At 41.7% G+C, this 12,809-nt stretch overlaps 1 protein-coding gene across 1 annotated transcript in view; it reads right to left on the reverse strand.

Moving 5' to 3' along the window:
* AKAP10 (A-kinase anchoring protein 10) overlaps window positions 1-12,809 on the reverse strand; it is a 31,094-nt gene that overhangs the window by 5,432 nt on the left and 12,853 nt on the right. The window contains exons 3-12 of the mRNA XM_090024912.1: window positions 12,600-12,782; window positions 11,002-11,553; window positions 8,418-8,516; window positions 7,727-7,811; window positions 7,230-7,353; window positions 5,982-6,118; window positions 4,600-4,744; window positions 3,599-3,775; window positions 1,104-1,213; window positions 408-490 (exon numbers count right to left, since the gene is read on the reverse strand). Coding sequence (XP_089881038.1) covers window positions 408-490; window positions 1,104-1,213; window positions 3,599-3,775; window positions 4,600-4,744; window positions 5,982-6,118; window positions 7,230-7,353; window positions 7,727-7,811; window positions 8,418-8,516; window positions 11,002-11,553; window positions 12,600-12,782 — 1,695 coding nt within the window. The remainder of the gene's footprint in view (window positions 1-407; window positions 491-1,103; window positions 1,214-3,598; window positions 3,776-4,599; window positions 4,745-5,981; window positions 6,119-7,229; window positions 7,354-7,726; window positions 7,812-8,417; window positions 8,517-11,001; window positions 11,554-12,599; window positions 12,783-12,809) is intronic.

A 12,809-nucleotide genomic window follows, 5' to 3' on the forward strand; every position in this document is an offset into this window, starting at 1 on the left:
GGAGGACTGGTTTTAAGGGGAGCCAGGATGCTCCAGGCACAGCGTTAGGCCCATTCCTCCCTCCCAGCATCCAGTCTGAAGTGCAGAGGAGAAGGACTGGCAGTGCAGGCAGGGCTAGGGAGGAAGCCTAGCCAACAAAGCCTGCTTTCATTTTCAATGTATAGCCGTAAGGGATTTCATTATCAGCTCGGCTCTTAACAGCTTTCTACTCCTTGTTAGATTCCATCCACTGCCCAACTCCCCCCCGAGACTGTCCGCCCTCCCCAGTGGAGGATGCGTCTGAAGAAAGGCCAGATTTCCTGCCTTTGCAGAGGATGGACCCCTTGAGCACCTCTCTATGGCTGCCAAAAGCAGCAGCTCTGATCCCAGCCACCTACAGAACCAAAGGAAGAAGAAAAAAGCAAAACCTTTTGATTTCTTGACATCAGGCTCTGGTTCAGACTCTCTGATAAACTGTCCGAGGTCACTGACTCGCCCAAATGTCATTTTCCTGCAGTAAGGAGCAGCAGACAGAACTGGCAGGTTAGCCATGAAGTGCAATACAGAACATTACCCGTTAGCAAAGAAAGGAGAGGAGGCAGTGGGCTGATCCCGCTAATTTTGCGAGCTGGCAATGCTCAATACTCCACCTCACTGGGAAGTGCTGAGGAGCCCCTTGCAGAATTACTACCCAGCGAGATCCACTTCGAAAGGAAAAAAAAGACAGGTCCTTTAATTGGGGGTCCCAAAGCCGGAAGTGATATGTGCACTGGTTTTCAGGCCTCGTGACTGATGCTCAGCTGTTCTCCTCTCCTGGTTTAAATGAGCTGGGCTGGGCCCGTCCACTACCCCCTCCCCCAGAAGGTCAGTGCAGTGGCACTCAAGTGGGTAAGAGACCAAACTCCACTTGCACTATTCAAGGAAGAGGCCAGCTGACTTTGGGCAACACATCCAGTGTTCGGTTACCTTATGTGGCTGGCTAAAAACTTTAACTTTTCTCCTAAACCTGATTCTACTGGAACGCAGCAGCGCTACAGCTATTTACGCACACTCCTAACACAGGACGCAACAAGGATGGAACAGAGGTGAAGCGGGCTGGAAAGAATAAAGACAATGAACCTTACCCTGCATATGTTCGTTGATACAAAGTTTCTGGATCCAGACTTGCAGCATCTACAATTATTGCTTCATCAAAATTTTTCAGGATTTTAACATTAGCCTTTTTGACACTGGACTACAACAGAAATTCTAAATATTAGTGCCAAATGCAGAGAACTAACAGCCACTTAGCACACGCGACACATTAGCTCTTTTACACGCTATGAAAGAGCCTGACAGAATTTCTAAGTGGGCACAAAGATTCCTCAGCCTCCCACTGCACAACACATGGAGCCTCAAAATCAGTCTGACATTGCTTTTAAATGGATGGTGGGAGAACAGTTACACGAACAGATTATAAAAAAAAGCCAAACGTACAATATGCGTGTCAACAAATGTATATTTAAAGATGCTTTTAAAGTATAGCTAAGTAGTTCTGTGTGTGCATGCACATAGTCATTTCCACATTGAAGATACAGAGCTCGTTACCTCTAAACCTCTTAGCAACTGAATTAATTCCTGCCCTCTACTTGGTAAGCATGCGGATTAGTCTCAGATAACGAGACAGGCTTCCAGTCAAACACGTTATGTTCTCCCGTGTACAGAAAACATTCATCCAGGCTGGATGAATTCAAGTCAAGAAAAAAAGGATCTAAGTGACAGCTGGAGAATATACACGTGCCCTGGCCCACTAACATGCTGAACCAGAACTGAAGCTTTAGTGGCAGCTGCCTCAATCAGCTATACGCAGGGTTTCTCTGCTTGGCGTATTTTAAAGTGAAGGTACACAAAAAAATCTGTTTCCAGAGACACACCACTTTGTAATGATTACTTTAATATTTATGCAACAAAATGCAACATTTTATTTATTTCTGAATGCTCTCTTTAAGCAAGGTAAATGGCAGAGACTGGCTAAGCCCCACCTGTTTGTTCTGCTTAGTCCATCTGGCAATGAAACTTTTCAAAAAAGAAAATCCAGCAGGCCAGTGAGTTGATCCTCCCCCCCAGCTAAGTGATGCCAAAAATCAACAAATTAAGAGCAGGTAACTCAATTTCTAGTTTGAGACCCTGTCTAAGACAGCATCTGAAATGAAGTCAACATCAAAACAACTGCCTTGGTTAGACAGACCAGGAGTCTTTTAGCTGGGTTTGTCCTAAAGTTGATTTCAATGTCTGCAGTAAACTCACTTTCTGCTTCCCTGGAGTCCAGTGCTGTATACTGCCCTGTCTGATATTTGAATTACGTATGTACAGAACTAAAACTATGTTAGCAACAAGTCCAGGTTAGAAGTGAGTTTGCCATTAGTCAGGAGAGTTCCTTTGACCATATCTGGGTCTGGATCCCTCTATGAAATGCTGCCACTGGGGTGGGGAAGCCAGGGGAGACATTAATGAAGACAAGGAGAAAGCTCAAGCTGAGCTACAACTAGGCTTTCACCTATGAAAGTAGCACTGAACACAGTGGAGACCCCTAGTCATTCTCAAAAGAAACCAGCCAAATAATTCAGCTGCACTCACCTCTATATGGCTCAGAGAAGAGAATTAAACTAGCTCTATTCAGTGATCATATTCTCCTAAAGAGCAGTGGGCCTTTATATCCCTAACCACAGCTTCTGTTGTGAAGTTATCTTCAACTTCACCCAATGGAGACAGAACAAGTCCACTTATCAGCACCACATGATGCAGCTCATTACAGCCACATTCCTCCCAAGACAGAGCAAGGCACCAGAACTGTTTTTCAAAGTCAGGAGAGAATATAATCTTTTCCTACCAGTCCAATCAACATAGCTACCTACCTGGAGAAAGGCAGCACAAGAGCTACAGAGACAGAAAACCAGGAACACCTGCTGTGCTAGAAGATAGCTTTGCCCTGGAAAAACCCACTTAATTCCTACACTTTTAACTCATACCTATAAACAACAACTTTGTTCCAGTAATTAATATCTTATCGTAGACAGAACCTAAGACACACAACTCGCATTGTTTAACTGTATAGCAACTGATTCAGAGTTGGTGACACAAGTCAGCATTTGCCAATAGCTACAGTAAGAAAAGGAAGGCTGGGAGAAAATGCAGTGCTGCAAACTGGGATTGTTGGAAAATAAATCGCTGTTTCTGAAGACAATATTATAACCACTGTTGTGCTAGGAAGTGTTCCCCACTGCTTTCTAATTGTGTTTGTTCCGTTAGTCTTCAAGAATAATTTATTCTACAGCCATGTATATATTTTCTACCATCTCGAAGTGATGCATGAGTGGTATATTTTAGAAAATGGCACAACGCTGCTTAGGTTTAGCTCTACATACTGCATCATATTTTTAAAGTAATTGCTTTTATTGATTTCAGAAAGATGTGAAAGTGGAAGCAACGTTTCTTACTGTGAGAGATTTTAAAAGGATAGACAAATGTTAATGTGAAACTTATGCCTCATGAAAGCGTCCCCTTAATACATGCCAGTTTTGCTATTGTAACAGAATACTGACTACATCTGGTATTAGGATGGAAGTAAAGAAATCCCTACCTGGGAGGCAGAGCCTTCAGGGCCACCTGTGTGAGAGTCATTGTCAGGAGTGCTATGAGGGCCTTGAAGAGTTAGTGCAATATTCCCTCCTGCAAATTCATCTCCTCGTACTGAATGGATGAGATCATTCAAGTATTTGTAATAAAGGTTGCTGGACAAGAAGCCAGGTAAAAAAACCTAGAGAAACAAAGGGAGTTTCTTTTATTGATGACAGGCGCAGAACATTTCAATCAGATGGCTAGCATGACACTCAGGACAGAGAATGGACATCTGACCATACTTGGAAGCTAAAGGCTTATACGGTTATGGAAGCTATTAGGAGAATGAGTCCTTGCATGGACCTTTAAATCACAGAACCAAAGGTGCCCCCCACCCAACTCATTCAAGAATAGCAGTTGCCCTACTCTAAATTCACATTATACTTAAATTTGATTTAAATGTAAAAACTCTCTACTATTAAATTCTTGTTTCAGTCTCTGAAGATGTTGTGCATTTGTCCCTTGCAAAAAGTCTGGCTCTACCCTGGTAAGACGAAACTCTTTGCTACATTATTCATAAATTTTCAGCAGCTCTAAAAAAACAAATTAAACCAGTATCCACTGGATTTGAATATGCTGAATAGTATCAGTTATGCTGCAGCTACACAACTACCAAGACATTAAAAAGGACCTCTTAATGACCAACTGTTGATATTTGAACAGGCCACCTTCTGTAAGTCGCATAGGTGGACAGAGGCAAAACGAGGAAAGGAGGGTGTCCAGAGGGAAACAGTTTATCAAATCCATTAGCTTGCAGGACAAGTCTTCTTTTTGCTTGGACCATTTAAAACAGAAGTGACAAAGCACTCTAGCAAGTTGATGGAACAATGCTAACCAACCCGTTTGCTCCCGAAGTGATCAACCAGAAGACCAGACAAAAATTAGAAAAGGGAAAAGGCAATCCATGACTGATACTCTGGCACTTTTTTCGGCTTCCAAGGTTTTCCAAAAAAGCACTCTCACCTTCTCCATGGTAGTCCAGGCCTGCCGTAAGGGAGTAGTAAAACAGTTCGGGAGCGGGCCTCCTTCCCTGCAGATATTGGATTCAATTTCTAATCGCACAGAGTCATCAAACCCAAGAGGATGCGTAGCTTGAAGGGAGAAGTACCTGCAGCACAGAAGAGTGGAAGAACGCAACACAAAAGTGTTTCCAGACTTTTCAGACAGGCAAAATCTGTCCTTTCCACAGACCGTGATCAATCAGGTTATGGCCACTAGATGGTGCTGGCTTCAAAATGTACAACTGAAAAAAGTCTAGGGAAAGAGATCCTTGAAGCAAGGACACAAGTTGTTCTTATCCTCACCTAATGCAAGAGTAAATGGAATAAAGTACATTATATGATGACTGATAGGCAGTGCAACATTCACAGCATTATAAAGCAGATGGAGGCAGGCAAAACCCTTAAGAAACTTTCACTTGATTTTAATTGCATTAAGCAACTGATTTCAGGGATTTTGAGGACACTGCGAATTAGAAATTGCCGCAGAACGGTTTCCTCTTTTACTAGCTATCAGTCCCTACTGAGCAGGAAATAAATTCAGCACAGCTTGGGGTCAGGGGTAACACCTTTAAAACAAGCCTCTTCAAAAGCACCTTTGATTATTTTTATTCAGTTAGGTAATTACATAGTTAAAAGCAACATGCAAAAGGGAAGCAGATAAGTTATATGGCTGGGGCCTGGTTTTGCTTCTTTATTACATCCAAGAAGTTTATTTTTCCCCCCTTTTCTTTCTTTCTTTTTTTTTACGAAACAAGTTTTCTTGGAAAATCTTTTGAAATTGCAAAAATAAATTTTGTCCTACCCGTTTTCCTGGAGGACTCCTAGGAAGATTAGTGGGAAGCTCTCTCAGCCTTCTGCTGAAAGAGGGAGGGTGTCTGAATTGTTATTAAAGAGTTTCTCTTTCACCAGTATATCTGAACCCCCTTTTACCCCTTTTAAAATACAGAACAAATGCATGACTAACAAATCCTTCCCCTCCCACTGCCCAGCACTTCAGATATTGTAAGGTCAGTTTTGACAAGCATCCAGAGAGTCCTTCAGCAAAAGTGAGGCAGACAAGAATGAGTATTCTGATGTAATGAGAAGAGCATCTGGAAAAATTTCTCAAAAGCTTTTTGTGCATGACCTTTTTCATTCCTCATGCTCAGTTTCACTGAGCACACACTTTGGAGGTCTCCTCAAAAAACAGGCTTTCCAAGCATGTATGTCTCACCCTTTTTACACCAAGCACCCAAGAACGCAAGATGTACTTGGAAACGGATCCTTGTATGCAGGGTGATGCATGCAAGCACAGGATTAATCAGAACAGGGTTGTGGAAGCAAACAACCAGGAGAACGACTCACTTGTCATACAAGATCATGGCATCATTCTGTGCCTCCTGACCATCATACTGGCCCTTTTTGGCAGCAAGCTGAGACTGGAAGTTATCTGCTGCCAACCAGAACTGTAATATATTAACTGCATCCTCCTTCTCCATGTACTAGAAAGGAAATTAAGAAATGTGAAATAACCTTTACAGGAAAATTAAAGCAGAGACTTTAGCCAAGAAGTAGAAGGGGAACACAGGAGACCTGCTCCCTTTTCAAATTCACTTTTATTTAAAACATAATTCATGCATATACAACTGTTATCAGGGCAGATGCCATGTAGGCTTCTGGACGCTCAGATATATTGTTATACAAAGCAGGGATTAAGTCTGTCTACATGTGTCAATTAAAAACACAAAGCAGAAATCATTAACAAAAGAACAGGCAAACACACTTCACTGTTTGGCTCACAGATGATTCTTAGTTGATTACAAATACCTGTGTCAGACTAAAAAAGACAGAGGAACACAGAAAATCATTTCACACCCTGTATAACTTATCTCAACAGAACACTGAACACAGCATGGCCTCCAGGCAGCCTACCCTGCTGCTCCAAGATATGTGTCCATGTCGCCTGTACCGCTCACTACCCTATTCAGGCAGTTTTGCCCCATTGGCATGCTGCATTCCCCAAGCCTAGCAGGCAGTGCCACTCTGAAAGCACTCCAGATTCACATGTTCACCCTGCCATGTGAACATTTTGGCATGATGTTATCCTCATATGAACCTAGAGGTTTTGAACTTGACACCACAATGACCAACACTAGCAACCTGCCTCAGGCATCCAGTAAATGCTTCACTGGGCAAAATAATTAAACAACTAAAAGCCCAGACAACAAACAATTCTTCCCATTAACAGCTTAATTTGCAGGAAGATAATGGTTTCACTCAGTTATAAAAATTCTTGGTACTTCCAGGCTCTCAAAGTGCTTTATTGACACTGAGACTACTAGCACCTTATGTGGCAAGAGAATAAATTATTGCAGGCAAAGCCTTGCTTCAAAGCAAAGAGACATTGCTACAATGGATTACTTTAACTTGGAGAAGAACTGTATGAAGGCTTAGTCTAAATTCCATTACAAAAGTCAGCACATCTGCAACGACTGCACAGATGGACAGGAAGCAGTTTACTGCAGTTTTCTCCAGAACACTCATCAGTGTTTTCTAGTATACAGAGCTCTCTGTTCCAGCTTTTATAACACGCATGGCTTTATTGTACCATACCTCTGAGAAATAGAACAGTGCTGATTCACAGAAGAGTATGTCAGCCAGGTAAACAGTCCCACTGGTCAGCACCTCAATCTGGTATTTACAGAAGTGGTGACTTCGCAAGAATTCACTAAAGTGCCTGCGCGTGAACAGAACAATAACGATCAACTATCAGGAACCAAAAGCAGACACGACACTTCATAAATAAAATCTGATCCTTGCCTCAAGCCTCTTATAAATTGAGCAGACAGAAAACAGGTGAGTGCAGGATATCGGTAAGAATGGAAAGAGGCTAAGTTTCTAGCTGTGGCATTTAGTAAAATACCTCACCGAAACAATCTTGAGAATGTACTGAGCACGAGAGGAGGTAGTTTTTTGTATGACAAATGACTTGGCATAGTTAAAATCTTTCCCTAATGTCTGCACGTATGGAGGTATAAATCCTTATCTTTATGGAAGTGCGTTTAGCGAAAGAACACACATAATGAAACCAAACCATGAAATCAACTTACTCTTGTTCCATTGCATTAAACACTATTGACTGTGCTGTAACAAAGCAGTTAGGATCCACTTGTCCGTCTTCCCCACAAATCTTTGCTATAAAAGAGACCAGACTGAATTTAGTATACATTTGGTTTTATTCAGCTGACAGACATGAGTAGAAACAAATCTATTTAAAAAAAACAAGTTCAAACCAACTGGCATTAGCCAGTTCTAACAGTGCAAATATAAGACAGTATATTTTATTACACTATAAAAACTATAGCGCTAAAGTTGTTCATAAAATAAGAAGAAAGACCTTGCTGACAGGGACTCAGCAGATCCAGATTTTACTCGTGGCATAATCAGGCACACATTCCCATTTCCTACCAGTAAACTGGAGATTATAATACTTCTGCAGTGCAGAATGGCATTAAGAGGGCAAATCCATTGGTGTTTGTGAAGTGCTCATATGCTACAGCAATAAGCAGCAGAGGGATCAAGGGATTCTGTGGTACTTTGGTATATTTTACCATCTTTTTATTGCTGATGTCATGAACCTATAAGAATTAAGCACGTCTGCTGGCACAACAAAAGTTCTGGGGCACAACCAATAGCTTAGTTTTGGGGTTTTTTTCCTTTGGAGCCAGGGGGGCAGGGGAGGCAAAATTAAAACACAGTGCGGTCGAGCCAAATCTTCAACATTAAACGGTACGTTCTTACCCACTATATCATTTCTCATTGCTTCTGTAATAGGAATTGGTTTAGCAGCATCTGGAGAAATATATTTGGTAAAAGTATTAACTGCATCCCGTTCTATACCTAAAGGGAGGAAACACATTGAGCTTTAAATTTATTGATATAGAGAGAAAAAAAGGTAAGCATTTGCTTTTCAGAACAGCAAGAACCCAATTTAAGAGTATCCATCAATCCTCTCATCTTCCCTCCACACTTCATTCACTATTTCACCTTCCTAATATCAATTTTCATCATGACAACCCTGGCTCTGCCCAGATCACATCATGCTCTGGGCCACTAGAAGGAATAGTCTGGGGATCAACTGATGGGACAGAATAGAGACACAACCCTCAATACCCATCAGATAGGCCAACAACACTGCAACAGTGGCACACCAGTACCTCGTATACATGCTTCGGAAGTAAGAAACCCAAGAAAACTCCCAAGTTCTAGCCCTCAGGACAGCAGGGCAGAAAGCTGCTGCATTACTGTGGAATTTTAGCATTTTTAATGGAGGTTCTCTAGTAAAAAGATCAATACATTCATCTTCTGTTTTTTGTCAGTGCTGTTGCCCCAAACTCATATAGAAAGGGAAACTTACTGAAATAATGAAAATGTTACAATATACAACCTCTGAAAGAAAGTAGTCAAAAAAACAGTTCCATTACCAAGCTATGCAATGTCAGACATTTCTCTTTAGCATGGCATTACTAATACAAAGTGCATTTGCTTTTAGTTTCAGAGAGGAAGCTTGCTTAAAAGGTCTATTTCTATTATTAAAAAATGGAGGCAAAGAGCCCATAAATATAACCAATTAAAACTAGACTAATTACACAGTTTGAATAATACAAACAGCCGTAGATCTATTTTACAACCTTCTATTTCACTGAGGTGCACTGCAGGAAAAACAGTTTTGTTATTAAATACATAACCACAAAAATATACTTTCATTTAACTTCAGGGAATTTAAACATAAATCCAGTTTCCCCAGATCAAATGAATTTGGTAGGCCATTCTTTGTACTGCATTTGAGAGAAAGCAGCATAGAACTGTTTACTTTTTTTGACACACCTTTCTACTGGCAACTGGAAATTATTCCAAAATATAAACTGGGGTGAACAGACCATTTTACATGTTCACGCTGTTCTGAGACAGGCACTATGTACAAGCTTCAAGTACAATAACAGTTCTTCCCGTTGTACAAAAAGAGAAATAAATATTTTCATTACATTTAAAAATATACATACGATGGCCATTTAACTAGTTTTTAAGCTTCCGTTTAGCAAGAGGTCAAAAGAGCCCCGTAACAACACTCTGGATTTTCTACCAATCTTGAAAACATTGCCTGATGTTTTTGTCATTATGCCCGAGGCCCGCTAGGCTGCTTTAAACAAACAAACAAAAAAAAACACAACAACGATTCAGTTCCTGCAATTTTTTTGTTCCATAACAGCAACTAGAGGCCTCATTCAGGATGAACACAGTAATATTTTAGATGCTGGAGAGATGTATGATAAATCCTCCCAAGCTCCAAAGCCCTTCCAACCTAACTACATGAGAGAGAAAGGGCAGAAGCAAGTATCATGTAAAATCTAGTATTTCTCTGAGGAGATGAGAAAAGGAACTTAATGATATTGGTGCATACAACCATGGGTAAGGAGTCTCTCACCCCAACACGTGCCCCCGTGCAACGTACAGCTGGGCTACCACTGCAATGACTGCTTCATTTCAAAGACTACCCAGGTAGGAACAGGGACTCTAGCTGATGTCAAGATGCGATGGTGTTGGAGTCTGTTTGACAGCACAATATGTAAATACACAGATTTTTTGAAGAGCCCGGCTTGTTCCAAAGATGCAAGTCATTTAATGTAAATGCTCACCTATGCAGCATCTTAAAAGTTCCTACTTTCAAAAACATACATTTTTTTCAATTCTTGCTGCCAAGAATATATTCTAAAAGGTGGAACAGCTGAACAGACCTGCAAGAATCCACTCTCTTTTCATCACGATGGTTTCCAGGCTCACCAACGAGGGCTTCCTCTTGTGCTTTCAAGAAAAGTTGTTTCTTAAAGCGATTTGTGTTTGTTAAAGGGACCCTTTAGTTTCCTCTCCAAACACATGGCCAGCCACTCTCCCATCAATGGAAGGCGCACAAGTCCATGAATACCCAAGCCACCCATGAATCTATAAGCCAGATCTTTTAATTTTAAGATTGATCCACCCTCCATTTATGCCATCTCCTTGGGCAAGTTGCTTTTGTAGGAAGCAGAGCAAGCAAGACTAGAAAATCCGCAACTTAGGTCATTAAGAATCTGAATTAATAAATCTAGTCCAAGAATCTGAAACTTTGATTAAGGAGTATGTAGTATCCTTCTTCTCTGCTAATGTGACAAGTTATTAAATTGGCAATGAATTAGCCGTTTTCTTTAAGTAGGGTGAAATGTGTGTTGGCAAAGTACGTGAAAGACATTTAGAATATTTTGTGTCGTTCCTACTGGTTTACTCACCCTCTGCTTGAGCGCACGTGACTGAGGAACTGAGCATGCACGAGATTAAGTGACACACTTACTTTTCATTAGTTTTCCTGACAAGTCTTTTAGTGCAGAAGAGGGGCTGTTTCTGTTTGATACTGTAAGCTTGGAAGGCTCTTGTTCAGCTGGAAGAAAATGGGTCCCTGCTTCAGATTTTCCAAAATGAAGGACACCAGCACTGTCACTATGCTGGCTTGAAAGCACGTGGTTCTGAACGTTGCTAGTTCTATAATTCTTGGTTGTTGCCACTCTTTTGCTCAGGAGCAGGTGGACTGTGCCAGAATCCTCCAATCTTTCATCAAGCAAATCAGTTGGAGAAGATACCATGGCTTCCAGCTGTTTAGAGGGAGACACTGGCTCTGCCAACGAACTCTGTTTGACGGTGTTCAAGCTATGTGCTCTGATGCGGGACCATGACGTGGAGTGAAAGCTTTCAGCCTCTAACCAGAATTTAACCAAATGTTCCATTCTACGCAGTTCCATAAACTGGATAAAATAAGGGAGAGCAACACTGTCTTGCAAGACTTGTTCAAGAGTCTTTGAAAGGCTTGATTTGGTCTCTTGAGCCTGATAATTCAGACACGATCGCCCTGAAGAAAACACATCAGAAGAAATTAGAGCTTTATAAAACTGCTATTCTGGTACCTAACCAAAATGCACTAGCAGAGACGGGGCTTCTGAAGCCCCACATAAAAGCCTGAGGCAAAAAGCCTCTTCTACCAACCAGCAAATAGAAAGTAGATTGGTGTATCACTTTAAAAGCATTTTCTACCTGACCCTATTCTTAAATGGACAAACATCTGACTGTTCAACCAGTGTACCAAGGACCTGTGCCCAAAGAGGCCTTACGCAAGTAATCCCAGGCATGCAGCAAGGGGTTGAGAGATCATGTGAGGTAGAAGGGAAAGCCGATCTGCCCACACTGTGGTTTGCTCGACTTCCTACAACCCACATCCTATGCTTGCACGCACTGAAAACTGACAGAGCCACTCTACTCATCACCTTTACTTTCCCCAACAAAACTCAGCCTGTGTGTACAAGTCCTTAGGGAATCCACGGACAATACTTCAGACTGAATGTGCCTCTGTTCACATGCTGCACCATTATTCATTAGCACAACTGGTGCATAATGGGCAGTACATTTAGCAGCATCACAAGAGCTAGTAGGATGCTTGCTGAACATGGCTAGCGCAACGAGGAAACCGAACAGAAAAACGGTTGCTTTTTGCCGGTGGTTATTTTACTTCCAAATGCATCTAGCTGGTGAGATATTGGTAAGCATTCTCTTGACTTGCTGGGCAAATCTCACTGCATTTTGCCTGCTGCGTATAAACAGCTTGGTTCACAGAGGTTAGTAAGCACTCTGCAAGATTATTCTTCTGCGCTAGTTTTAGGCTAAAACAAACAAGACATTTTTACAATGGGTGCCTTGCAAAGCCAGCTGCTCTGATGTTGCAGTGGGTCCCTTTAGCTGCAGTGGCCTCTACTATAGGCTCCTGGCTGGGAGCTGCAAACTCCAAGCCTCAGTGTAAAACATACTAAGCTCAAAATAACCTCGTGGTAGTGAGCTGCAAAGATGCTATGTATAGAATATGCAGGCACGACTGACTGTAATAACCAAGAACAGAAATCTTACCTAAGTCTCCAAAATGAGCAGCCTCCATGTGACTCGGCTGCTTCTTAAGAGCAGCTGTCCGACTGCTAGAAAAAGAGTCCATGTTGGCGGAGATGGCATTAATTGCCACATGGCTTGGTCCAGCAGCCTCCAGCAAGGCATGGTTTCTAGTGCTTCTCTGAGGGGAATGTACTGGTATTGCAGCTGGAATCAAGACAAGACCGATTAAAA

Source organism: Crocodylus siamensis, chromosome 13 (genome assembly GCF_052110815.1).
Source record: "Crocodylus siamensis isolate JL-2025a chromosome 13, ASM5211081v1, whole genome shotgun sequence".
In the NCBI taxonomy this organism is placed as follows: domain Eukaryota; kingdom Metazoa; phylum Chordata; order Crocodylia; family Crocodylidae; genus Crocodylus; species Crocodylus siamensis.